Source organism: Phacochoerus africanus, chromosome 10 (genome assembly GCF_016906955.1).
Source record: "Phacochoerus africanus isolate WHEZ1 chromosome 10, ROS_Pafr_v1, whole genome shotgun sequence".
Taxonomy (NCBI): Eukaryota; Metazoa; Chordata; class Mammalia; order Artiodactyla; family Suidae; genus Phacochoerus; species Phacochoerus africanus.
Genome location: NC_062553.1, coordinates 135,272,605 through 135,295,629, shown reverse-complemented (window position 1 = coordinate 135,295,629; position 23,025 = coordinate 135,272,605). Strand labels below are relative to the sequence as shown.

The 23,025-nt window shown below is 48.1% G+C and overlaps 1 protein-coding gene and 1 long non-coding RNA gene across 9 annotated transcripts in view; one reads left to right on the top strand and one right to left on the bottom strand.

The window, feature by feature from the left end:
- Positions 1–7,422: 7,422 nt before the first annotated feature.
- Positions 7,423–23,025, bottom strand: part of LOC125137802 (placenta-specific gene 8 protein-like) — a 25,542-nt gene continuing 9,939 nt past the window's right edge. For 2 of the 4 annotated variants that reach the window (XM_047798881.1, XM_047798884.1), the window contains exons 2-5: positions 15,610–15,738; positions 13,709–13,833; positions 9,759–9,873; positions 7,423–7,830 (exon numbers count right to left, since the gene is read on the bottom strand). In XM_047798881.1, coding sequence (XP_047654837.1) covers positions 9,769–9,873; positions 13,709–13,833; positions 15,610–15,709 — 330 coding nt within the window. In that variant the 5' untranslated portion in view covers positions 15,710–15,738 and the 3' untranslated portion in view covers positions 7,423–7,830; positions 9,759–9,768. Of the gene's footprint in view, positions 7,831–9,758; positions 9,874–13,708; positions 13,834–15,609; positions 15,739–16,186; positions 16,221–16,264; positions 16,327–23,025 lie in introns of those variants that run through there. The other 2 variants (XM_047798883.1, XM_047798882.1) reach the window with 2 other exon arrangements.
- The window catches only part of LOC125137804 (uncharacterized), a 20,989-nt gene continuing 14,451 nt past the window's right edge, over positions 16,488–23,025 (top strand). For all 5 annotated transcript variants that reach the window (XR_007137506.1, XR_007137509.1, XR_007137508.1 and 2 more), the window contains exons 1-2: positions 16,488–17,025; positions 19,012–19,192. This is a non-coding gene — a long non-coding RNA (uncharacterized LOC125137804). The remainder of the gene's footprint in view (positions 17,026–19,011; positions 19,193–23,025) is intronic.

Sequence of the window (23,025 nt, the reverse complement as noted above, 5' to 3'; positions counted from 1 at the left end):
TACAACATTCTGTCAGTTTCTGCAGAACAGCCAAGGGACCTCATCACACATACACACTTTTCTCAGCTTATCTTCCGTTATGTCCGGTTAAAGTGATTGGATGTGGTTCCCTGCGCAGCACAGCAGGACCTCATTGCTTATCCACTCTCAATGCAATAGTTTGCATCCACTCACCCCGCAGTCCCGGTCCATCCCACTCCCTCCCCGCCCCCTTGGCAGCCCCGCGTCTGTTCTCTGTGTCTGTGAGTCTCTTTCTGTTCTGTACACAGGTTCATCTGTGGCATATTTTATATTCCACATATAAGCGATATGTGGTATTTGTCTTTCTCTTTCGGACGTACTTCACGAAGTGACAATTAAAAATTATCATCGGGTAAGATGCTTGGAGGGAGTCCCCTGGAGGCCTAGCAGGTTAAGGATCCCGTGTTGTTCCTGCAGTGGCGTGGGTTTGATCCCTGGCCTGGGAACTTCTGCATGCTGTGGGTGTGGCCAAAAAAAAAAAAGAAGATGCTTTGAAAAAAAAGCCAAAAGCAGAGGAGTGGGTGTAAACCTGACTGACACCTGTGTAAGGCTTGAGAGCTCGGAAATCGGAGTAACCTGCCTTGTTAAAGCCTACACCGACCACAGAGCAGAGTCAGACGACTAGAGCCCAGGGGGCTTGTAGGGGTTGAGTACAGAGACTTAGTGAAACAAAGGGAAGCATTCCTTTCCAGCAGTGGTGGGTAAAATTATTGATTTGTTCAACCCCAGCTTTTGAATTTAAGCTCATTGACAAAGGAGACTTTTTTGGGGGGTGGGGGGTGCACTTGTGGCATATGGAGGTTCCCAGGCTAGGGGTCCAATCAGAGCTGTAGCTGCCAATCTATACCACAGCCATAGCCAGAGCCACAGCAACTCTGGATCCGAGCTGCTTCTGCAGCGTACACCACAGCTCACAGCAATGCCGGATCCTTAACCCACTGATCGAGGCCACGAATCACACCTGCATCCTCATGGATCCTATTTGGGTTCGTTAACTGCTGAGTCACAAAGGGAACTCCGAGTCTTTTTTTTTAAAACTGCAATGTTGGAGTTCCCGCAATGGCTCAGGAGTAAGGAACCCGATGAGCATCCATGAGGGCGCAGGTTCAATCCCGGGCTTTGCTCAGTGAGTTAAGGATCTGGTGTTGCTGTGGCTGTGCTGTAGGCCCCAGTTCGACCCCAGCCTGGGAACTTCCATAAGCTGCAGGTGCAGCACTAAAAAGACTAAAATAAAGATAAACTGCCATGTCCCCGGAGCTTCCAGTTTGTTTGTCATTTGGCAAATGATAACAGTGATAACAAAGGAAATTAAATTTCTGGGGTAATTACTCTCCCAAGCACTTTATGGGTGTATGATTTCATTGTGTCCACATCAACCCTTAGAGGTAGGTATTCTTATTACTCCCATTTTATACGCCTGCGCACTGAGGCAAGAGAGGCTCACAGTAGGTGCCCAGTAAATACTTATTGAATGAACTACTGGCGAGGGCTTCCTACTTACAAAGCTGTCTGCTAAGTTCTAGAGAGGTGGGGGGCAAAAAATGAAGGTGACACGGTCCCGTCTCTGGGAATTTCCAGCGCTACGGGCCTGTCCTGTGAGCTTCCCGGCCACAAGGCCACCAAGCGTGGACAGGGCTGCCTCCCTCCACACCCCCCACCCTCATCCTCCACGAGCTGATAGTCTCGGCCGAAACTGAGAAAACAACGCAAGTCAGCATCCCTTAAAGATGACCCAAGGTTGAGATGATATAGCCGTTTCCTATAGAACGCCCCAATGATGGTTTGTTTTTCTCTCTTCTTCTTCTTTTTTTTGGTCTTTTGTCTTTTTTGGGCCGCACCCGCGGCTTATGGAGGTTCCCAGGCTAGGGGCTGAATCAAAGCTACAGCCGACGGCCGACACCACAGCCAAATCCTTAACCCAGTGAGCGAGGACAGGGATCGAACCCTCAACCTCATGGCTCCTGGTCGGATTCGTGTCTGCTGCGCCACGACGGGAACTCCTACACCTTCTGAGTTTTGCCAACATTTCCTTTTCTAACGAACGCCTGAATCCTGAGGTTCCTCAGGGCTGGCCCTAAACCTTCTTCTCTTTCTGCACTTCTTTGCTTATTTATTTTTTATTTTTTGGCTGCTCCCACAGCATGTGGAAGTTCCCGGGTCAGCATGTGACACTGCCTGATCCTGAACCACCAGGCCACTAGGGAACTCCTGCACTTCTTTGCTTGTGTCCTTTTTTGTCACAAATTCAAGCCCCGTTTAGTGCCACTGAAACCTAAATTTGTATTTCCACCCCGGGTCTCTTCTTGACTGACAAACACTTGCCCTCTGCTTTCTTGACTTGTGAATGACTTACAGGCACCTCGACCTTTGCAAATCCAAAAAGAGCTTTCAGTTTTCTCGAGACTTCTTCCCCCCCATCCACCAGTCTTCCCCATTTTGCTCAATGGCTCTCCCTTCCACCTGGCTGCTCAAGCTGGAAGACAATTAGTCTGAATTTCCTCCCTTTCTTCATATCCCCCAGTTAAATTCATTAGCATTTAGCTTTTTTTTTTTTTTTTTTGAGATTTTAGGACCGCACCTGTGGCATATGGAGGTTCCCAAGCTAAGGGTTGAATCAGAGCTGTAGCTGCTGGCCTGCACCACAGCCACAGCAATAACGGATCTGAGCCGTGTCCAAAACCCACACCATAGCTCACGGCAATGCTGGATCCTTAACCCACTGAGCAAGGCCAGGGATTGAATCTGTGTCCTTATGGACACTAGCTGGGTTCATTAGAGCTGAGCCACAGTGGGAACTCCAGATGTTTTAAAAGTATATCTTCAGGCAGGTCGAGTGGGCACAGAAGCAGATAACTGGTTTGGTTTTTGGTTTTTTGAGTTTTCTTGGTTCCCCATGACATGCGAAGTTCCTGGGCCGGGGATTGAACCCACACCACAGCTGTAACCAGAGCCACAGCAGTGACAATGCTGGAGGAGCCTTAACCTGCTGACCCACCAGAGTTCAGTTCAGTTTTAAGTGTAAGTAATTAAACAGTATTGTCTGAATCCCAACAACCAAATAGGGAATGCCCCCCTCCACCACCCCTGCCAGCCAGTCCTGGGTTGCTCTAAGCCACAATGAAGGTTTTTTTTTAATTGGTCTTTTTAGGACCACACCTGAGGCATATGGAAGTTCTCAGGCCAGGGGTCCAACTGGAGCTACAGCTACCAGCCTATACCACAGCCACAGCAACTGGGGATCCAAGTCTTGTCTGCGACCTACACCACAGCTCATGGCAACGCCGGATCCTTAACCACTGAGCAAGGCCAGGGATGGAACCTGCATCCTCATGGACACTAGTCAGGTTCATTACCATTGAGCCATGACAGGAACTCCGGGCACGGAAGGTTTTGATGTGCACTGAACGTGGCAGGTGGGCAGACTGGGATAATGCTGGGCTAGGGGCTAAGGCACACAAAAGGATCATCTTTCTGGGGAAAATGTATTGATTTCTGTTCTTCAAATTTGAAACCGGAGCTCCATCAGGCTTGGCATCTCAGATGAACATATCTCTATTTTGTTTCAATCAATAAAAACAAAAAGATGCATAGGGAGGTGAACATTCTCGGTCCCACTAGTCTAAGACCCGTCTCCCCACCCCCAGCCCCGCTCCCGACCCCTCCCGGCACTGTCTCCGGGCACCTCTGGACGCTGATGAGGTTGTCCAAGGCAAGTACATCAGCTTGGGATAGGAAATATACCACTTAATAATCTAGAAGTTTGTTCCCCGGTGGCGGTTTGGGAGGCTTGATGGACAGGGAGGGAGCTCGCCAGGGAGACGTTCATCAGGGGGTGCCCTGAGGCGGAGGGGGTGGAGGGGGCGGAGGGGGAATTCTGGAGGATTCTGAGTCTGGGGGAGAAGCGGACGGAGATGGGAGAAAAGGCCCTGTAAGAAGCACGGGCTTGCTGGGAGCCTGCTTCCATTTTTCACTAAACAGTCTTGTGTTGAGGTTTATTTCTGCAAGGACATGCCACTGAATGACTTATTCTAAGTGTCTTTGCTCATCCTTCAGCTTAGACTGTGTGGTCTGTGGCTTTGAGAGCAGGAGCAAGCAAGAAAGAAAGAATGAAAGAAACAAAGGAAGGAAGGAAGGAAATAAGGAAGGAAGGAAGAAAAAGAAAGGAAGGAAGAAGGAAAGAAAAAAGAAAAAAGGAGTTTTGTGGTGCGGTGGGTTAAGGATCGGGCATTGTCCCTGCTGTGGCTTGGGTCCCTGCTGTGGCAGGGGTTCGATTCCTGGTCTGGGAGTTTCCACGAGCCATAGGTGCGATCAAAAAAAGAGAGGGAGAGGGAGCAGGTGTCACACCCAACAGCCCTTGTACCTAGCTCTGCGGCTGGACCCTCTCTGAGGGCTGTGGCTTTCTTTATGAGGAAGGCAGCAGCCTGGATCCTCCTCCAGATGCAAACACTCAGTCCTCACTCTGATAAGCTTTCGCAATTTATTTTCCTTCCTTGCTATTGGCCCCAAGTTCTTGAAACCAACAAAGGATCCCACCCAGCCGATTGTTTTGCAGCTTCACAGCTTCCTGGAGATATTGCTTGTTATTTGTTTCCACTCCAGATGATGAACAGATCTTTGGTCTACACATGTGGCTATGTTATTGCTGTTTTCTTTCTCCTCTCGGCAAACAAATAAAATCAATATGCTCACGGAGGCTTTTCTGTAATGCTGTGTTTTAAGGACTGACCTTCTAGAGCGTGGTCCCACAGGGTGTGGGACCCAACTCAGGCTAAATTTTGGGCCCGAGAAAGGACGGATGCTTATGGGTGCTACCCTTTGTGGTTGGCAAACCCTGTTCCTGTACCAGCATATGTTCTTTTACACCTTAGGGGAGGTCCTTGGTGGCCTAGCAGTTAAGGATCCTGTGTTGTCACTGTTGTGGGTCAGGTCGAGCTATTATCAAAAGGAAATGAGATGACGAGAGTTGGTTAGTTTTTGAGGGGCGTTCTCCACTAGGAGGATGCTGCAAAAATACCTTCCTCAGAAGACCCCCCACAATCCAGACCAGAAAGCAGCTACTGGAGAATGAAAACCTTGACCTTCTGTAGGTGGTGGAGAGAATTAGACTGGATAACAGGAGACCGAGATTGTGGGAAATCAAAGAATTACTTATACTGTGTTATACCCATTTTCCAACAGAAAAGAGAGGCTGTGTCCCTACAGAGAGAACCAGAATGCAGGAGTCAGAGCAGAATCAGAAAAAAAAAATACGGTGGAGAGGGAGAGGAAGCACGTAGAGCAGGGTACCGAAGCACAGAGTTTAAGCCCTAGGGCTGTGAGTGTGGTGCGTATCTGAGTTACTGCATTAGAGCTCCTTCAATTGCTGGTCTCCCAGCAGGCGGACAACCTGCATCAGAAACAATTGCGTTCCTTTTTTTTTTTGGTCTTTTTAAGGCAGCATAGGGAAGTTCCTGGGATGGGGGTCAAATTGGAGCTGCAGCTACTGGCCTACACCACAGCCACAGCCGCAGCAGGTCTGAGCCATATCTGAGACCTATACCACAGCTTATGGCAACATTGGATCCTTAACCCACTGAGGAAGGCCAGGGATCAAATCCACATCCTCATGGATAAAGGTCAGGTTCTTAACCCACTGAGCCACAATGGAAACTCCACTTAACGATCCTTTTAAAAACTCAGACTCCTGGATCCCACCATAGGTCTGCATCAGAATCTCTGGAAGAACAGGCTGTTGTTACAAACTTCAACCAGGCTTCAGCTCTTTTCAGAGTCACCAGAAAGAACTTAGCTGATATTACAGAATTTACACCACCGTAACAGACCCCCTGGGCTGGGCTGGGCGGCAGGCCATCACTCTGCAACCCTCTGCGAAGAGTTTTATTGAGAACAGACAAACGGCAGGTCTGATCCCCAAAGACACAACCCAGAGTGCCTCGTTGTGTCTGGCAGGTGGTATGTTCCAAAGACAGCTGCGACAACAGCTCTGGTCCCTCACACTCTCCAAGCACCTTTCTGCTTCCCATTGAGAGCTAGAATCTGTGTCCCCTCCCTCTTGAAAGTGGGTGAACCTTGTCGCTGCCTCAACCAGGAGAGTTCAGCAGAGGTGATGCTGTGACTTCTGAAGCTGGATCATAAGTACGTCACACCCTTTCATGTTCTCTTGAGATGCTGGCCCTGGACACCCAGCAACCATCCTGTGAGGCGTGGTTAATGTGGAGGGGACCCTAGGCCCTCAAGCTCAAGCCCAGAGCCAAGAGGCAGCACCAGCTATCCTCCGGCCTGGGTTGAGCGACTCCAGTTCACACTGCATGAGCACAGACAGACAATCTCGCCCTGGAGCAGAAGTGACTGTTGTTTAAGTCACTAAACAGCAACAGCCAACTCTGACAGGGCATCTGTGGGGGTGAAATGTTGACAGGAGCTCCCCCTGTGGCGCAGCAGAAATGAACCTGACTAGGAACCATGAGGATATAGGTCTGATCTCTGGCCTTGCTCAGTGGGTTAAGGATCCAGTGTTGCTGTGAGCTGTGCTGTAGGTCACAAATGTGTCTTGGATCCCATGTTGCTATGGTTGTGGTGTAGACCAGCAGCCGTAGCCCCAATTTGACCCCTAGCCTGGGAACCTCCATATGCCATGCATGTGGCCCTAAAATGCAAAAAAAAAAAAAAAAAAAAGAGAGAGAGAGAGAAAGACATGTATGGACAATCATTCCATACCTTGCAATATAGACATGTATCAAGTCATTGCGCTGTGTCCAAAAACTAATGCAATGTCAGCTATATCTCAATTAAAAAAAATGAAATAAAATACCAAGTTAACATAGGGGAAAAAAAAAAAAAAAAGGTGAAGTTCCCATCAAGGCTCAGCAGAAAGGAATCTGACTAGCACCCATGTGTTCGATCCCTGGCCTCGCTCAGTAGGTTAAGGATCCGGCATTGCCATGAGCTGTGGTGTAGGTTGCAGATGTGGCTTGGATCCCGCATTGCTGTGGCTGTGGTGTAGGCCAGTGGCTACAGTTCCAATTCAGTCCCTAGCCTGGGAACCTCCATGTGCCTCGGGTTTGGTCCTAAAAAGACCAAAAAAAAAAAAAAAAAAAGAAAGAAAAAAAGAAAAAAAAAGATATGTAGAGGCCCCATGGTGGTCTTGCTGCAGGGGTGGCTTTGGGGAGATGCGCAGTGGTGAATAGGCGGTTTGCTGTGCAGCTCACGGCAGGAATCCTCCCCTTGTGTATCAAATCCACAGCCACCTCTGCACTGCCAGGCATTTAATCCCTGGAGGGTTGACTCTGTGGGGCTGTGAAGATGTGCCAAAGGCCATGTGGGCCTGAGGGAGGAAACCACACACTTTCCTGGGGGGGGGGGGGCGGGGGCACAGGGTAGCATCTGGTCTCCCAGTGCAGGGACAATCCAAACGACAAAAGCTTTTATTTAACAACATTTGACAAACTCCTTATTCTGGGTATTTTCCGACTCCTATAAAGGTCGAAAAGCAGAAGGCAGAATCTCTACATAGCCATCATCCCACCTCGACATTTTGACATTTTTAAAAGAAACATAATACTCCATGAAGCAGCATTTAAAGACACAAGAATTGTTGAGGAGATTAATTTTTTAATGGCAGTCAGCTTAGCGAATAGCACTGGAAAGATATTTCTTTCAAAATAAGCCAGAAAAATAAAAATACTTGAAAGCCATTTGAAACCATATGATGAGCTGAATTAGTTTCTAAGACTTGAGGGGAGATAGCCAGCACTGAATAAATGCAGCATTTCATTTCAGCATTTTCTTCCAATGCAGTGTGAATCTGACCTATAGAAAGCAGGAAAAAAAAAAGAAAGAAAAGAAAGAATAAATGAATGAATGAATTAGGACTCATCATTTCTGTCTTTTTTTTTTTCTTTTTATGGCCGCAACTACAGCATATGGAGGTTCCCAGGCTAGGGGTCAAATCAGAGCTGCAGCTGCTGGGCTACACCACAGCTATGGCAACACCATATCTGAGCCACATCTGAGCCACATCTGCAAACTGCATTGCAGTTTGTGGCAATGCCTGATCCTTAGCCCAATGAGCAGGGCCAGAGATAAGACTGGCATCCTTACAGACCACATCAGGTCCTTAATCTGCTGAGCCGCAATGGGAACTCCACTTCCCTCTCTCTTTTTTTTTTTTACATTATCTTCTTCCAACTATCAAAACTTCTATTCCTGAGTTTCCTGGTGGCCTAGTGGTTTAGGATTCAGTGTTGTCATTGCTTTGGCTCTGGGTTCAATTCCTGGCCCAGGAAATTCTGTGTGCTGCAGCCACGGCCAAAAATAACCTCCCAAATTATTCCATTCCACTGCTACCCTACTGCCAAATTGCTACATATTTAAAATCTATTATCAAGTAATGGGCCACTACAATGTATTTGGAAGAGTCAGAACCACTAGTTAAGATTCGGATGAATCTCCCAAGTTAGAGTCTCATTATGCTTCCTTATTTGAAAGTTGTGTTCATTTATTTGTCCACAATATTCATTAGGTGCCTACCATGTGTCAGCACTGTTGCTAGGTGGTTGGGCAAACCAAAGAATGCTCTGTGGATTGCCAGAGCTAACTTCTCCTATCAAACTCAGTAAAGCAGTAGACATGCTAAGGTAAGAGACGCCAAAAAGCAGACAGCCCAAAACGATTTTTTTTACCGCCTGGATGACCAGGAAACTGCCCCATTCTAAGTAGGGAACTAGAGCTACTTTGGCATCAAATTCTGAGTCACACTGGTTGCTAAGGGCTTTAAAGAAACATCACTGACTGGAAGAGAAACAGCAGCCGATTCTCAGGAGGTAGAGTCCAAGGAGGAGGAAGCTTAAGAAAACTCACCGTCTTGGCTCTGCTTGAGAGTGAGGAAAGTGCCTCAGTCATTGAGGAAAACAATCAGAAGACAAATACTAGGACACTAAAATGGTACCAAAATGCGACATGAACTAAAACGCTCATGCAGAGGACATTATTTTGTGCTGCCTGCGGCAGGACGACTAAGAGAGAGACAGATGGTGCCAGGGCCAACCATTCATCACTGGGCAGCCAGAGGAAGACAGCATCCCAGTCAAACACTCTCAGAGATCTCTTGGGAGACAGGACTTGTACAGAGAATAGCCATTTCCAGGTGAAAATGAAACTTAGACCACAAATTCCCTGGGATTGGCAGCAAGAGGTAGAAAGACAAAATTGGGTAAGCCACAGCCCTCTTGCCCGAGAGGAGGAGGAAGAACTGAAAAGATTAAAAATGTGACCAGGAAAGCTTCAGAAACTAGGTGAATGAGTGGCTGCCCAACTGTGATAGTATTGCCACCAAAACGTTGCTGCTCCTCTTCCTAAACGGGAGCTTTGGCGTTTGGGAAAACTGGGTCAGTGGTCCACCCTCAATTGATGGAGACTAAGACAGCTTTCCAGGGAAGTGAATATGGTCTGTTGCCCACGTATCTCGACTACCTCCAGGCACTTGATGTGAGAAAGGCAGGCAAGGATGACGGGCAGCAGGCATGTACCAAAGCCCAGAACTGCTTCCCATCCAATCAGGGTTAGCCCTTTCCTTCCACCCAGGGCCTGGGACGCTGACTCCCAACTGATTGGTCTAAGCTGGCCACTTATGGTCATTCGCTCTCCAGCTGGGAAGGGCCGGCTCATGCAGCTGTGAGAGAGCATATCAGAGAAACCAGAGACGTCGTTCATAAATCAAGGGCGTCTCGCCAACGTACCCAGTGCCCTTTAGAAAGCATTCATCGCTTTTCTTTTCTCAATATCCCGCTTGAGTTGACAGAGGGCGCAGTTAGGGAAACAGTACAGCCACAGGAAGTCACTCATGATGGATCCCTGTTAAAGGCAAACAAACGCATCAGCCTGTAGCCTGTAAATACAGTCACAAAATTCCTTTCATTTGCATAGCTTTTCAGAGATTTTTTTTTTGTCTTTTCTGGGGCTGCATATGGAAGTGCCCAGGCTAGGGGTCAAATCGGAGCTGTAGCCGCCGGCCTACACGACAGCTCACAGCAACGCCGGATCCTTCACCCACTGAGCGAGGCCAGGGATCAAACCCTCAACCTCATGGTTCCTAGTCGGATTCGTTAACCACTGCGCCACGACGGGAACTCCTCAAAGCTCTTTCAAACTGCATTTTAGGTCACTTGTTTATCATGCGAATTCTGTGACGGTATTCCTGTTTTTCCGACGACCAAGTCAACTGCCGTGCTGAGATCACATGACACATCCGTGACAGTGGCTGGTCTTATTCTTCTCCAGCCAGGACCCTTTTCACACGGTCACATCATTTCAAATGATCTGCAGGTTATGATGACACAGCCTGAGTCCTCTCTCTGGAATGGTTCCCTTTTTTTCTTTGCTAACTGACTTTAAAAATATTTATTGATTTATTTTATTTATTTATGTTTGTATATGTGTGTTCATTCATTCATTCTTATGGAGGTGGAATGGTTCCCTTTACTTTTCTTTTTTCCTTTCTCTCTTTCCTTCTTTTTTTTCAGGGCCACACCTCTGGCACACAGAAGTTCCCAGGTGGGGGGTTCAATCAGAGCTGCAGCTGCCAACCTACACCACAGCCATGGCAACACTGGATCGAAGCCGCATCTGCGACCTACACTGCAGCTTGTGGCAATGCTGGATCCTTAACCCACTGATGAAGGCCAGGGATCAAACCAGAATCCTCATGGATACCAGTCGGCTTCTCCACCTGCTGAGCCACAACAGCAACTGCAGTGGTTGTTTCTTTTCTTTCTCTCACCTGCTGAAGGTGTGGCCCTGGCCAAAGGGATTCTCTTTTGCATGAAGGGAGGGGCAGGCCAGAGAGGCAGTACTGGGACAGCCGAGTCTCGGTTTGCAGAGCGTAAAGGGGAAACAAAGCAGAGAGCCAGCTGCACAAATCAGTCTCAGGACTTTCTAGGCACTTTAGAGTCTGTTCTAAGGATGAAAAATAGAGATAAACTGTCTATAAATACACTTATTTAATGTGTGCCAAGGAGACCTAGCATAGCATAGAATCCTAGACCTGCAGAGGCCCAGTTGCCAGCAACACAAATCCATCATGTCACTTCTCCATTGAAAAACATTTTAGTGGCTTCCCAGCTCCCTCAGGGTAAAAACTGAAGTTCTTATAATGGTCGGCAAGGCCATGATAAGGTCTAAGTCTAAGGCTCTGATGTCATCTTCTTCTGTAACCCCCCCCCACACACACTCTATTTCTGCCTCTGGGGCTGCTTGCTGGGTCTGCAACACCCAGGTAAGAGCCACTGGGCGACCTCAGCTCTAGCACTTTCCGCTGCCTGGACCTTCCCCGCATGCGTCAGCTTTGCATGCTTTTAGGTCCTTCTTTCGGAGGTCTGTCTTCCTTCCTTTCTCTCTTTCTCTCTTTCTCTCTTTCTTTCTTTCTTTCTTTCTTTCTTTCTTCTTTCTTTCTTTCTTTCTTTCCTTCCTTCCTTTCTTCCTTCCTTCTTTTTTTTTTTTTTTTTTGGCCTTTTCTAGGGCCACTCCCGCTGCATATGGAGGTTCCCAGGCTAGGGGTTGATTGGAGCTGTAGCTGCCAGCCTACACTACAGCTCACAGCAATGCCGGATCCTTGGGGGAGGCCAGGGATTGAACCCGCATCCTCTTGGATACTTGCTGAGTATTGAAGATTCATTACTGCTGAGCCACAAAAGGAACTCCTCTCAGGTCTTTCCTGATAACCGTGGTCATAATTGGAAGCCTTCAGCCCTCGATTCCTCTCCCTTGCTTTATTTTTTTCCGTTGCACATATCGCCATCCTGAGATTACGCTCTCACTTAGTATATTGCAGTATCTCCATCCTTTAGGGTTTGAGCTCTATCACCACCGACCGTCAGGGTAATAACTGAGGAAGGCAAGAGTCTCCGATGGACGTTGTGGTGGGCGGAGGCTTAATGAGGAACCGGGACTCTCCCTCTCTCTGCAAGGTCCCCATCCACTGTAAAGGGGACAATGGCAACTGTGTGGTGGAGAATCTTGGCAGGCACTACCTTTACCAAGGAATCAAAATTAAAGTTACCCAATGGGAAGAATCGACCCCACGTGCTTCCTGATATAATGCATGGCACAGACAGTGTCGCTTTTGTGGAGTTGCTGCCAAAAGTGTGTAACCTAAGTCCCATCACGAGGAGCCATCTGACAAGCCAAACAGAGGGAGAGTCTACAAAATAACGGGTCTGTATTCATTAAAAAACAACAACAAAACCCACGAGGACTGAGAAACTCTTCCATATTGTCGAAGACTAAAGGAGCATGACCACTGTGCACGGTTGATTGTGTGCGCATCTGAAGAATGTTTTTGGGACAATCGGTAAGGTTTAACTAATAGTCATTGATTAGCTAATAGTACCTGGTTTTGATCATTGTATTGTGATAACGTAAGAGAATGTGTTTTTAAGAAACACCCACTGAGGGAGTTCCCGTCGTGGTGCATTGGAAACGAATCTGACTGGTATCCATGAGGTTTCGGGTTCCGGTGTTGCGGTGAGCTGTGGTGTAGGTCGCAGACGCAGCTCGGATCTGGCGTTGCTGTGGCTGTGGTGTAGGCCAGTGGCTACAGCTCTGATTAGACCCCTAGCCTGGGAACCTTCATACGCCGCGAGTGCGGCCCTTAAAAGCAAAAAGAAATACACACTGAAACAGAGATAACAAGGCATCAAGTTTACAATGTACTCTCAAACGATTCAGAAAAAAACAGAACAGATAGAGGAAAAAGCGAAAATAAAGCGAAAACGGCAAATTTTTAATATTGGGGAATCTGCGTGAAGGGTCTTCAGGAGGTCTTTGCACCATTTTTGCAATTTTTAAGTCTGCAATTATGTTAAAATAAAAATCTCAGAACAAACAGACAAAAAGAATATGAGCTCAGTGAAGACAGATGTGTCTCTAGCATCTGTAAGAGTACTTGGCTTTGCCCAGCAGCACCCTAATAAGGTTCTAGGCACTCAGTAGTTCCTCTTGAATGAACACTGGCTTATGGGTTCCCAGTGGCGCAAATGTGCCAGCTCTGAGGGGATCCAGGGCACACCTATTTTTACCCAAGGCGTTCTAAGCAACTGTGCCCATCCCGCAGGGTCCTCTGTCTGACTCCGAGTAAAACCAGGCGAGACCAAGGACCCTGTGCTGATCTCCAGCCTCACTTGCTCACCTCCAGCAACTTTTTCAGAGACGCATCTATTGGAGCAATAAAAGATTTTATTATTATTATTTTGTCTTTTTGCCTTCTCTAGGGCCGCTCCTGCGGCATATGGAGGTTCCCAGGCTAGGGGTCTAATTGGAGTCGCAGCCTCCGGCCTACACCACAGCCGCAGCAATGTGGGATCCGAGACACATCTGCAACCTACACCACAGCTCGCAGCAACGCTGGATCCTTAACCCACTGAGTGAGGCCAGGGATCGAACCTGCAACCTCATGGTTCCTAGTGGATTCCCTAACCACTGAGCCATGACGGGAACTCCAAAGATTTTATTACTGCAACGGGCATTGGGCCACATGGCCCTGTAAATCGCTTTAAGCCCTTTGGAGGGTGGTGGGGAGAAGTCTAGGGTCAAGGCATGCCGTGGGGGCCAGTCACGGAGGCGCCGCGGGGCGGAAGGAGGGCCCTCGGGCTGCGGGGCCGCTGGCGGCCGGCGGGGGCGGCCGGGGACTCACCGGGATGCCGTACCGGGTCCGGTACATGGTCCTCATGGCGACGCTGGCTCCGCACAGGCAGCATTCGTTCATGTCAGAGGCGACCTGACACGACAGGCACAGGGGGAAGAAAGTCCCACAGAGGCCTGCGAGGAGGGCGAAATCGCACAGAGGAGTTCGTCAGGGTCACCAGGGCTTGGCCGTCATCGCCCCGCTCTCAGAAAGCTGCTCCCTCCGGAAAGGGCCTCAGCGGACCCTCTGAGAAAGCGGTAGGTCGCCCGGATCTTGGTGTCCTGCTTCCCGGCCCCGCACTCCCGGAGACGGGGGGGACATCCGCGTGTCCCATGGCAGGTGGGGTTTAACTGCGGCAGCTCCTGTCCTGCTGAGCCGAGCGTGACCAAAGGGCCCCTCTTCCGCGCCCTTCCGCGGGGATCCCGCCTGTCCAGGAGGCTCTGGAGTCAGAATGTCTGCCGAAGCCTCTGAAGACTGTGGGAGGGTGTTTAAGGGCCGAAGATGTTGAGCGAAGAGAGAATTAGGAAAATGAGACAAGCAGTAGGAAATAAATTCCAGATGGTTATTCTGGCAAAGACGAGAGACCTATTAGGGTTATGAGACTCAAGTAGATGGCAAGGCATAGTGGTATCAAAAGCTTAAAAAAATGTACTGAAATTTCTCTTTAAAGAGTCTGCATAAGACGACAAAAGGGCTTAAGAAAAATAGCAACAAACAGGAAACTGTTCTCAAACACGCTCAGTATACGTTTATTTTGAAAAGTTCTGGGGTGGAAGGTATTTTTTTTTTTTTTTCTGTTTTAGAGCTGCACCTGCAGCATGTGAAGGTTCCCAGGCTAGGGGTCTAATCGGAGCTACAGCTGCTGGCCTACACCACAGCCACAGCAACGCTGGATCTGAGCTGGATCTGCAACCTACACCACAGCTCACATGACTTAACCCATTGAGTGAGGCCAGGGATCAAACCTGCAACCTCGTGGCTCCTAGTCGGATTCGTTCCTGCTGTGCCACAACGGGAACTTCTGGGGTGGAACTTCTGGGGCTTAGATAAGAAAACCCTTGGTTTTTGATTGATTCTTGTAAGCAAAAGACTATCTCTGCGGAACTTGGAACTTACATCATATGCAAAAAAAGGGTCTCTTTCTTAACCTTGGAAGGAATGTCCGCAACTCCTTTGGCAATGGACAGACACGGCAATAGGAAACTGTCTCACAGAAACGTGTGTTGGGTCGTGTGAAAGAATGAGAAGTCAGGAAAGCTAAAACCCTGACAGCTTCCTCAAGTGGGATGGCTGCAAGATCACAGGAATGTTGAAAACTGGAAACACTGGCCCTGCAGTGTAGGGAGTGGACGAGGAAAAGAGAAGAATGGAGAAACGCACCCAGAATGGGCAATGTCCTAAAGAGGTAGGTGAAATGAGGATTGACCTGGACAAGGACCACAAACTCAAGGCCAGGCAGGGGAAAGAAATGAGGAAAATGGGTTGGGAAAAAACACGAAAGAGGCCATCGTGGATGATGGGCGTAACTACGGTGAATTGCAGCAAGAGGGTCCCTTTAATAGGATTATAGCTAATACTCGGCTCCAGCTGACCTCCGCCCGAGGGGATCGAGGACTCCTCTTCCCACATTTCCCAAATTATCAAGAGAAATTAGAAATTTAGATTGGGAAGTGAGGTTTTGATTTTTGTATGGGTCCCACAATTTTAAAACTAACACAGCAAGAGGGGTCATTGTCTATGAGACAAACAAAACACGTCTGGTGGCCACATCCGCCCAGGGGTTCTAGCTTGTGGCTTCTCAGTTCCAGATAGAACATGCGACCCAGGGAGAGGGTAAGCGAAGGAATTTTGCCATGTCAGCAATGTGCATGATGGCAGCCCAGGAGACAGCAACAACTGTGTGAACTTACAAATCCCCATGTCATCACAGCAGTCAAAGACGCCGCTCTGCCAGTCACTAACCGCTGTGCCCCCGGCGCCGTATCTTGGCTGCGAAACAACTGGATTCATTTTTAAGACTGAGTTCGAAGGGGCGCGACCTGTGAAAACAAAACCAAAAATGTGTGAAACACCCAACTCTACAGGCTGGATATAATGCAGATATCAATTCGGAGGACGTTTCATCGCACTTCTCCTGGTTAAGGGCTGTCCCACTCAACCAGCTCAGCGTAACATTGCCAGGCTATTGGCGTTTGTTTGTTTGCTTGGTCTTTTTAGGGCCACATCCGTGGCATGTGGAAGATCCCAGGCTAGGGAAGTTGGAGCTGCAGCTGCCGGTCTACACCGCAGCAAGGCCAGATCCAAGCCACGTCTGCAACCTACACCGCAGCTCACGGCAATGCCAGATCCTTAAGCCACTGAGCGCGGCCAGGGATCAAATCCCCGTCCTCATGGATACCAGTCGGGGGCTTAACCCCCTCAACCACAACAGGAACTTCCCTGAACACTTTAAACACCCCCCTTGACTAGGGGCAGGGCAGCACTCACTCCCGTTATCTTTTGGCTCTGTGCTCTTCAATCTTCCTCCGCTACGTTTCCAGAGAAGGCCCCAATCCAAGGACCTACCATACTGCTTCCCAGTTCTGAGTGTGCACTACTTTAATCCCGAGTGCTTGGTTAAAAATGCAGATACTGGATTCAGATGCAGCAGCCTAGGGTGGACCCTCGGTGTGCAAAATTTTTCAGGGGCAATTCGGATACAGCCGGTTCTGGAGACTTCTGTGTACGGGTCATATCGCACTTCCTCCGTCCTTCCTAATCCAGCCTCTCAGCTCTTCGCCTTGCCCGCCCCTCCTGATGGTCTGCTCTCAGATCCCTGCCCGTTGTCAGCTGATTCCCACCAACAGCTGAGTGCCCGTACAACGGACGTTCACAGAATGATAAATGCCAGGGCACTTAGAACCGCACAGACACGGGCCTCTAATGCTTATTATCAAGAACTTGCCTTGTGACACAGACGGAAAACCACCCAGATGGAGAAGGCTAGATAATTACGGCCAAATCATACCAAGAACCATGTTTGAAAAGGCAAGCTGTTGAATGTTTAGCTAGAATCAGAGGGTCTCTCTCCTCTTTGACTAACAGGGAAGATGATGACATCTTTGCCGAAACTACAGGACACGCTACGGCTGCGTGGTTGGGCAGACCATAACCGAGCAGGCGCATGCAATGAAGGGCTGGCGGGGAGTCTCCCAGCAGTGCCTGGCACGCGGTAGACATGCAGTGGGATGTTGCTGAAAGGATGAATCAGCAGAGGGGTGACAGTCGAGGTCAGGAAAATGGACAGGCGTCGCTTGCCCAACAGAGTGAATTTAAGCCTGTGCAAGGTAAGACACACATTTTCAATTTCTGCATAGAGATGTTTTTTAGTTTTCATTATGACGGCATCTTATTAGTTGGAATATTCTACAGAGCAGTTATTTTCCACGGGTTCTGTCTTACAAAACCACTGTCATATTCTTAGCTGATATGTGTGGTGTAACTCATTGAAGTACAATAGAAAACTTGCTTATAACTGACAAATCATCTTTTTTTAAAAATTAAAAAAAATTTTTTTTGCTTTTTAGGGCCACACCTGTGGCATATGGATGTTCCCAGGCCAGGGGTCGAATTGGAGCCACAGCTGCCAGCCTACACCACAGCCACAGCAACGCCAGATCTGAGCCACATCTGTGACCTACGCCACAGCTCCTGGCCACGCCTGATCCTTAACCCACCGAAGGAGGCCAGGGATGGAACCCGCGTCCTAATGGACACTAGTTGGGTTTGTTAGCACTGAGCCACAGTGGGAACTCCCACAAATTTTCCTTTTATTTTTTAAACTTTAGTGTGGGTAGGAATCCCTTGATGGGGTTTTTAAGAATGATAGCCACTATCATGGCTTAGCAGTTAACGAACCTGACTAGCTCCATGAGGACGTGGGTTTGATCCCTGGCTTCGCTCAGTGGGTTAAGGAGCCAGTGCTGCCGTGAGCTGTGGTGTACGTCTCGGACACGGCTAGGATCTGATGTGGCTGCGGCTGTGGCATAGGCCAGTGGCTACAGCTCTGATTGGACCCCTAGCCTGGGAATCTCCATATGCCACAGGTGTGGCCCTAAAAAAAAATGCAAAAGCAAACAAAACAAAACAAGAATGATAGATGCAGACTCCCTGCCATGGTGCAGTGGGTTAAGAATCTGACTGTAGAGACATGGGTCTCTGCAGGGGTGCATTCGAGCTCTGGCACAATGGGTTAAAGGATCTGCGGTTTCAACAGCTGTGGCTTGGATTTTCAATCCCTGGCCCAGGTCCTTCCATATGCCGTGGATGCAGCCATAAAATTAAAAAAAAAATATAGCTCTATAACTGAATTATTGTGTTGTACAGTAGAAACGCATACAACATCGTAAATCACCTAAAATGAAATAAATTTTGTTGTTGTTGTTGTTGTTATTGTTGTTGTTGTTGCTATTTCTTGGGCCGCTCCTGTGGCATATGGAGGTTCCCAGGCTAGGGGTTGAATCGGAGCTGTAGCCACCGGCCTACGCCAGAGCCACAGCAACACGGGATCCGAGCCACGTCTGCAACCTACACCACAGCTCACAGCAACGCCGGATCGTTAACACACTGAGCAAGGGCAGGGACCGAACCTGTAACCTCATGGTTCCTAGTTGGATTCGTTAACCACTGCGCCACGACGGGAACTCCGAAATAAATTTTTAAAAAGAATGATACCTCTTTAGAAATTTGGATTTCATTTCAAAGGTCTGCAAAGGGATTGGAGAATCTGTTTAATAAGGAGTCAACTGCTTCTTAAGGGAGAGGGGTTGATAAAAAAGTAAGAGTGGTGAAGGGAACCACAGCTGTATTACCGCCTAATCGGGCTGCTTTTAAATCTAAATTGTATTTACTTGACTCCTTCCCCAGCCACTGATTCCTCTGAGTACCAAATCAAAAGAGGACAAGAAGAGAAAAGCATATTTATTCAAAATCTTTTTATCCAGCAAGCCTGGCTTCATTTGGGGTATTAGGTATCGTTACAAAGCCAGAGGGGATTTAACAAGACTTTGAATAAGGAGGAGAAACTAAGAGGAAAACACATCAGGAGGTTTTACAACATCTCCAGTAGTAAAATAAAAGACCTAAAATTGCAGAGACACTTGCTTCGCCCTGGAAGGACAGTCGTAATTCGCAGAGGAAGTGGTGGTGTTTAATTTCAATCAAAACAAATCTGTTCTGCTCATTTCTTTGGCCCAGGACCCTGAGCTGGAGAAGTCCAAACATGTGATCTGGGAACAAGTGTTTTGTTTTTTGCTTCCCCTCCCCCCCCAAAGTAACAGAAATAGAATTATCATTCATTCTGGAGACGCTGAGGATGATGCATTGAAGGACGTGGGATCCCTGCCCGGGCAGAGACAGCGGACCGTCTCGGCAGTGGCCAATGTGAAGAGAATGCTTAGGGGAGCAAGAGTGCGGAGCATGAGGAACAGTCCAGAACCAGAAGCAGAGTTGCAGGTAGGGATGCGATGCATGGCTGGGGTACCTCAAGGTCGCCTTCCCACAACAGTAGCAGACATGACTTATTTATTTATTTATTTATTTTGGCCTTTTTAGGGCCGCTCCGGCAGCATATAGAAGTTCCCAGGCTAGGGGTCCAATCAGAGCTACATCTGCTGGCCTACACCACAGCCACAGCAACACCAGATCCGAGTCTCATCTGTGACCTGTACCACAGCTCACAACAACGCCAGATCCTTAACCCACGGAGTGAGGCCAGGGATCGAACCTGCAACCTCATGGATATTAGTCGGGTTGTTACCATTGAGCCACGAAGGTAACTCCAGACATTGCTAATAGATCCCAGAACATCCCCCCTGGACATCTCTTAGCATCCTTCCCAGGACAGGGTGCAGGATGCTACTACCGTTTGATCAGAGTTGGCACATCATGTGACCTCCATCTACTATCGGAGAAATCGTTACAAATAAGAATCAGTTGAACAGGGAAATGTGTGGCTCAGCTCTGAATGTTACGGCTGTATCCCTGGCCTCAAGGCCAATCATCCATTACTTTAGAAAATGCATACAAGGAAAATCAGTCTAGTTAAAATACACAGGCTGTGTGTGTACTAATAAAGAGAGAAAAATGTACCAGGAAGACTCTATCTTGACAGAAAACTGCTCTTTAATAAAAACAATACTTTAAGGGAAAAATCAGCATGGCCAGTCAAAATCCGTATAGTCAATATATCAAAAAGGGAAACTATGCCGAAGTTCTTCCTAAGAGACCCCAAAGCTAAAGATTACTCCAGGGCAAAGACTACACCTTAAATATTCTTCTAGTGTTCCATGACTCTTCGAATGGCACTGGACTCATATTTTTTGTATTGAGTAGCTTAAAGTAAGGAGAACATTTTCTGTGTTTGACGTGAAAAAAAATACCAGTAAGTTTCAAAAATAAGTTCAGATATCAATCTTGGAATGGACATATGCTGCCACTGCTATATAGGCAAATCCCCTCTATCCTAGTTGGTATTGTGTATCTACTAATTCGATTAATTCGATTCCCAATCGAACACAGGGATTCAGGCCACTTGCTTTAAAATTCCTAAATTCCCTTTCTTAAAGTAGAATTTTTTTACACTTGATCTTAGCCAAAAGGCTGAGAAGCGATTAAAGCAGAAATTTTAAGGCATGCTTTAAAAACACTCTAAAATATATATATGTGTGTGTGTCTATGCATATGTGTTTATTTATAAATTTTATACTTATATATATATCGTGGCTATCTACACTGACTGGAAATGGTCATGCACACAGGGCTCTCCTAGGTGCCCTTTTAGAAAGCGTATCCTGACCTGAGTGGGCCCGAGACTTGCCTTTTTAATAAGCCTGTAGGTGGTGCCAATGCTGCTGCTGTCTGGCCCACACCTTACCTGGCCAGACTCTGGACTATGATTAGGAACTGTGGAGACAGATGAGCCTGGATTCAAATCTATTTTCCACCCTCTGTGTATCCTTGGACAAGTAAACTAACTTCTCTGAGCCTCAATGTTAACATTTTTAAGATATGTATAACGTGCCTTTCTTTTCTCTTTGGGTTCTGGTGTTCGTGTGATGAGCCTATATGTCTGTGTGCCGCGGTGTTCCCTGTGGGTCACCATGCACAATGCGCTGTGTATTTCAAACTAAATACTAAGTAGTGGGGCTCAGGCATGATTTCAGGGTCTAGAATGGAAAGAAAGGCGCCTGGAAACAGAGCACCCAGGGGCTCACGGCCCTGTGGTGATAAGCTGACCAGCGGGTTAGGAATCAGAAGACTTAGATTTTAGTCATTGCTAATATTGAGAAGCTCAACTCAGATCATATATGTGAAGACATTTTGAAAACTACAAATCACCATATGCTTGAGAGAGAGTCGAAGGAGATGGAAGAAACCTGAGGGTGATGTGTTGCCAACACGACAATGGATTATATTTCTATAGAGTCATGCTTTTCACGCTTCCTCTCTAGTTAACAGTGGTTTCTATTTAATAGCCACAGTGGGCCAGAGCGCGCAGGGAAGTAAGGCTGACAAAACTGTTGACAATATCAAGGCAAAGAGGAGTTCCTGTTGTGGCTCAGGGGAAACAAATTTCACCAGGAGTCACGAGGTTGCGGGTTTGATCCCTGGCCTCACTCAGTAAATGAAGGATCCAGTGCCAAGGCCAAGGAAAAATCATGGTCCAACCTCTTTAATTTATAGATGAGAAGATGGGACTCAGCTCAAAGACTGGGTGCTGGCCCCGCATCTTCTTCCTAGTCTCTCTGGGAACAAAGACATGGCAAACACCTCCCAGGAAATGTTACAGGAGCCAAAAGATGAGAAAGTGGAACAAACAGCACGATCAGGTGGTCAAGGTTGTGGACTCTGGTCCTAGGCTCTGGCTCCTGGACTTTGGGCCAGTGCTTCTCCTCTATGTGCCTCAGTTTGCTCCTTTGTGAAATGGGGATGCTAACAGGACCTTGCTTACCAAGGTGTCAGGGGGATTCAAGGAGCTAACATTGGAAAAGCCCTTCGAGTGGTTCCTGGCAGAGGGCAGGTACTTCATGAATGTTAGTTAAATAAAAGAACGTATAGAACTTGTAAGATGTGGGTATTTCTCCCACAAGGCTACAGAAGAAAGGGAGAGAAACAGAAAATAAGCCACATGTCCAAAGTGACAGAGTGGCAGGGCTGGGATTGGACATCAAAGCCTTCATTCTTTCCGTGAGCTCTCCCAGTAAGGGACTGTAAGTCTCGGCCAGCTTCCAGGAGCAAGCCCTGCTCAGGAATAAGAGTCTCCCTTTGCAGCTAAATTTTGGGACTGCAGGGAGATGGACAGTTTGGGACCAGTTGCTTTCTTTGTACATACACATGTATACCGGGCTTTTTCCCCCCCATCTTTTGTCTTTTTAGGGCCACACCCGTGGCATGTGGAGGTTCCCAGGCTAGGGGTCCAATCGGAGCTGCCAGCCTACACCACAGCCACGGCAAGGGGGGATCCGAGCTGTGTCTGCGACCTGCACCACAGCTCACGGCTACGCTGGATCCTTAACCCACTGAGCAAGGCCCGGGATCGAACCCGTGTCCTCATGGATGCTAGTCAGGTTCGTTAATCACTGAGCCACGATGGGAACTTCCTCATGTATGTATTTTTAGTATCTTGAAACCAGTGGAAAAAAACAACCTGCCCTGGAGTTCCACAATACATGTTTAGAGAACTGGTTCTCAACCAGAGATTATTTCACCTCCTAAGGGCATTTGACAATGTCTGGAGACATTCTTGGCTGTCATAACTGAGGGTGAGGACTACCTAGTGGGTGGAAGCCAAGGATGTTTCTAAACATCCTAAAAAGCAAAGGACTTTTTTCTTAGAAAAGAATTTTCTTTTTTTCTTTTTGCCTTTTCTAGGGCCACTCCCGTGGCATACGGAGGTTCCCAGGCTAGGGGTCCAATCGGAGCTGTAGCTGCCGGCCTACACCACAGCCACAGCCACGCAGGATCCGAGCCGCATCTGCGACCTACACCACAGCTCATGGCCATGCCAGATCCTTAACCCACTGAGCAAGGCCAGGGATCGAACCCGAAACCTCGTGGTTCCTAGTTGGATTCATTAACCACTCCGCCACAATGGGAGCTCCAAGAAAAGAAACTGTGCTGAGAAACCGTGGTTTAGGCATCACTGGCAGCCGCCACGGGAGCATCAGGAGGGATCCTGAAGACTGGCTAGGGCGGTTTCTAGCAGGTGCAGGTGTCCTGTCTGCAGGAGGCTCGACAGGCCACCCCCTTGTGAGGAAGGACATGTAACACGTGCCTCGGAGCCACCA